The sequence below is a fragment of the Oncorhynchus tshawytscha genome, linkage group LG06 (genome assembly GCF_018296145.1).
Source record: "Oncorhynchus tshawytscha isolate Ot180627B linkage group LG06, Otsh_v2.0, whole genome shotgun sequence".
Classification (NCBI taxonomy): Eukaryota; Metazoa; Chordata; class Actinopteri; order Salmoniformes; family Salmonidae; genus Oncorhynchus; species Oncorhynchus tshawytscha.
This window is the reverse complement of record NC_056434.1, coordinates 40,147,508-40,150,971: the sequence shown is the minus strand read 5'-3', so window position 1 is coordinate 40,150,971 and position 3,464 is coordinate 40,147,508. Positions and strand designations below refer to the sequence as shown.

General features: G+C 43.6%; 1 protein-coding gene across 1 annotated transcript; it reads left to right on the top strand.

Annotated features, from left to right (window-relative positions):
- Positions 1-431: 431 nt before the first annotated feature.
- LOC112252545 (class E basic helix-loop-helix protein 41) lies at positions 432-3,135 on the top strand. Its single transcript, XM_024423851.2, has 5 exons — positions 432-675; positions 786-849; positions 1,021-1,128; positions 1,241-1,352; positions 1,563-3,135. The coding sequence occupies exons 1-5, from the start codon at positions 614-616 to the stop codon at positions 2,516-2,518; spliced, it is 1,302 nt and encodes a 433-aa protein (XP_024279619.1). The 5' UTR covers positions 432-613; the 3' UTR covers positions 2,519-3,135.
- Positions 3,136-3,464: the final 329 nt, after the last annotated feature.

Here is a 3,464-nt window from a genome sequence, read left to right as displayed (position 1 = left end):
GGGCGGCTGGCGGGCTGAGAGACTCAGCGCGAGAAGGGAATGAGCAGCCTACCTCGCCCCCCGGATGTGTGTGTGTGTGTGCGTGTGTGTGTGTGAGCGCCCTAAGCACACTCTCCTTGCACGCACGCACGCGAAAACACAGTCCCGTGTGCGCGTCGCATTCACGTACATGGTCAAAGCAGAGCTCAATTGGATGAGGATGTGCACCGGTAGAACGGACATGATATAATAAACAATTATTTCAGTCGTTTGACTATGACTTTTAACTCCAATAGAATACCATACATTAATAGATATGTCTTATTTTGCATTGCCATAGAAACGGGCTGTGACGTAGCCTACTAGACCGGGTCTTGCAAAGGTCTTAATTACCGGACGTTGTGCTGGTGCAGTTTACACGTGAGTTGGAGCTGTTCCGACTCGAGACGCGCGTGCGCTGTGCACTCTCGCACAAACTGCTCGCAAAGTGGCAGTTGAGGAAAATAGACAGCATTCTAAAGCGCAGCACTATCGAGAATAGTCGCCGTGTAACATCTTCCCAAACCTTCTCTGTCTCCTGGTTTTGGAATAACAAACATTGTAAAGACAAAGTGGAATAGCCTACCGACAAGTTATGGATGAAAGAATACCGCGTCTGCAAGACAGACAATTTACTGATCATGAACATTTTTTAGGGTAATAATTTCATTTTTAGGACAGTATGGGCTCTGTCCATAAACTATTAGATGATCACCCTTGGTGCCTTTATAACTATGTGACTATCCTGCCCTCTTTCTTTATTTCAGGTTGGAATACTCCTCACTCTACATGTGTAAATCTAAAAGAGGACTGAAGCGCGAAGATGGCAAGGTATGCGCTCATTTTGTCTTGTTTGCATCTCAATACAATGTCTGATAGCTAACAAGTCATTGTAGGATAACACAACTGTCTTGACTATGTGGCACTTGATGTAGAATGAATCTAACACTGTCATTCGTTTATGTGGTCCTAATCGAATATATCTATCTTAATTGTTCCCAGGACGCGTACAAGTTACCACACCGATTGATAGAGAAGAAGAGGAGAGACAGAATCAATGAATGTATCGGACAGCTGAAGGATTTGTTACCCGAACATCTCAAATTGACGGTAAGCTTTTGCAATTATGAAGTATGATGTATAGCCTAATAATTTGTGTTTTTATTTGATTGTTTCGTTAAATGATTGTTGAGTAATTGGATATCATGTTTTTCTCTTTCAGACGCTCGGGCATTTGGAGAAAGCGGTTGTTCTCGAGTTAACTTTGAAGCATTTAAACGCTTTGACTGCAGTCACTGAGCAACAACACCAGAAGATTATTGCTTTGCAGAATGGTAAATTGTTACATAACCTCCAGTGACTTCAATTTTTGACTTTTAGGTTTCTCTACATAGACTACTGTGGGTTTAGAGTTGGGCTTGGATAGGCTATGCGTAAACGTTATTGTAGCCTAACTCAAATTCGATAGGCCTATTGGTTGTGTTCTCACAGTTGATTACGATTAAATCATGTACTGTAAATTGTGTCGTTTCTAACTTTTTCAGGGGATCGATCGATGAAGACGTCCGTTCACGCTGATTTGGATGCGTTCCACTCCGGGTTCCAAGCATGTGCCAAAGAGGTCCTGCAGTACCTCAACAAGTTCGAGAACTGGAATACGCGCGAGCAGCGGTGCGCGCAGCTCATCAACCACTTGCACAAAGTATCTGCGCAATTTCAGCCCAGTGCGCCACTGCTCCATTCCCAGCAACCTGCCGGAGACGTGCTGGAGCGCGATGGCCAGAAAGCTGAAATCCAAGCCGGACATGACCGCGTATCGGTCATACAGAGGAGCCACGGGGAGCTTAACGAGAATGACACAGACACAGACAGTGGATACGGGGGTGAGGCGGAAAAGACCGATGGGAATAAAGGATGTGACCGTAGCAAAGCAGTGAAGATAAAGCAGGAGTTCGGGGATGAACGCGCAGCCAAAAAAACGAAGATGAACTGGGCTGGAAACGGTACGACGGGCGCAGACACGACCACCAGACCTGATCTGGCCTTTATGAACTCTTTGATGGGAATAACTGGCGTGGGACAGCAGACTCCATTTTGCATGCCTTTTTACTTCATCAATCCCTCTGCAGCAGCGACCTACATGCCGCTATTCGACAAAAGTAACCTAGAGAAGTTTGTGTACCCTGCTGCGGCAGCAGCAGCTCTCTCAGCCCCGTTTCCATGGTTATACCCCGGCCTTAACTCACACGCTTCGGCAACTGCAGCGGCTGCCGCAGGTGCTTTCTCCGGCATGTCGACAGAGAAGAGCTCTGGATTCGGTTCCAACTCCAAGCACTCTCTCTCTGACGACAGTGACATGTCAAACGTGGAGCCTGGCTCACCTGAGGAGAGGGAGGACAACCCTGAGAATGATGTTGATTATGATGATGATGATGTTGATGATGATGATGATGATGATGATGATGATGATGGTATTAGGGAACGACTCCCCAGACAATGAAAATGACTGTACATAATGAAGATAACATTAGATTTTTATTTCTTGTAAAACGGTCTAATTTACCTGTGTAGCCTATATCCTAATTGGATCTACATTCTGCATATTATTTTGTTTAGGATTTTCTGATAGCTGTCTGTTTTTACCTTATTTTCATATTTTAAATGATTGTCATTGATAGTAGGAGTTTTGAGACAAGTTTCACAATTGAATTTCTCCTTTATTTTGGCCAGGCAGGGGGAAGTTGTGACAGTTTCTGCCTTTTGCACTTAATGCAAGAGTAATCTGAATGATAATCGACAATGATTGACACTAACAACATGCACACATCTGTTATTACTACAGTCCTAGGGTATATTGAGCTGGAGTTAGTTTTTCCATTGACACAACCTTTAAAACTGGCAATATCAGTGCCAAAACATCAAGATAAACATTCTGCTTCTATGCGCAGTATTGTGCTCAGATCCCCAATCAGATACTAGTCACATTGGATGTATGGAGTTGCAAATGACCTCCACCAAGGTTAGAATCAACATTGCTGACTGACTACAGTATGACTAATGGTGATTGATGTGTTTTGATCCATTTCCTTGTACATATGCACTAAATTGACCCCCATACACCCATACACACACAAATGACTAACTAACTGGATACATGACTACGTATTATGTAACTCCCTATCCATGCCAACTCCATTTGATTTGTCTATTTAGTCTTCTGGAATTTTCAATCACCTCCTCAAATAAGTTTTTCTGACTGCTGATATTTGGCATATTGAAAAGAAGCACTTCATTGGAAGATGCTGTTTTATGACAATTGACAATTATGTCCCTGATTGGTTGGCATCTCTGCACACACACGCGGGACCTGTCGGCTACCTCCAGCAAAATGATACTAGGTATGATAGCACCTTATAGAACTTTGATATTGAATGTAACTACCTGTG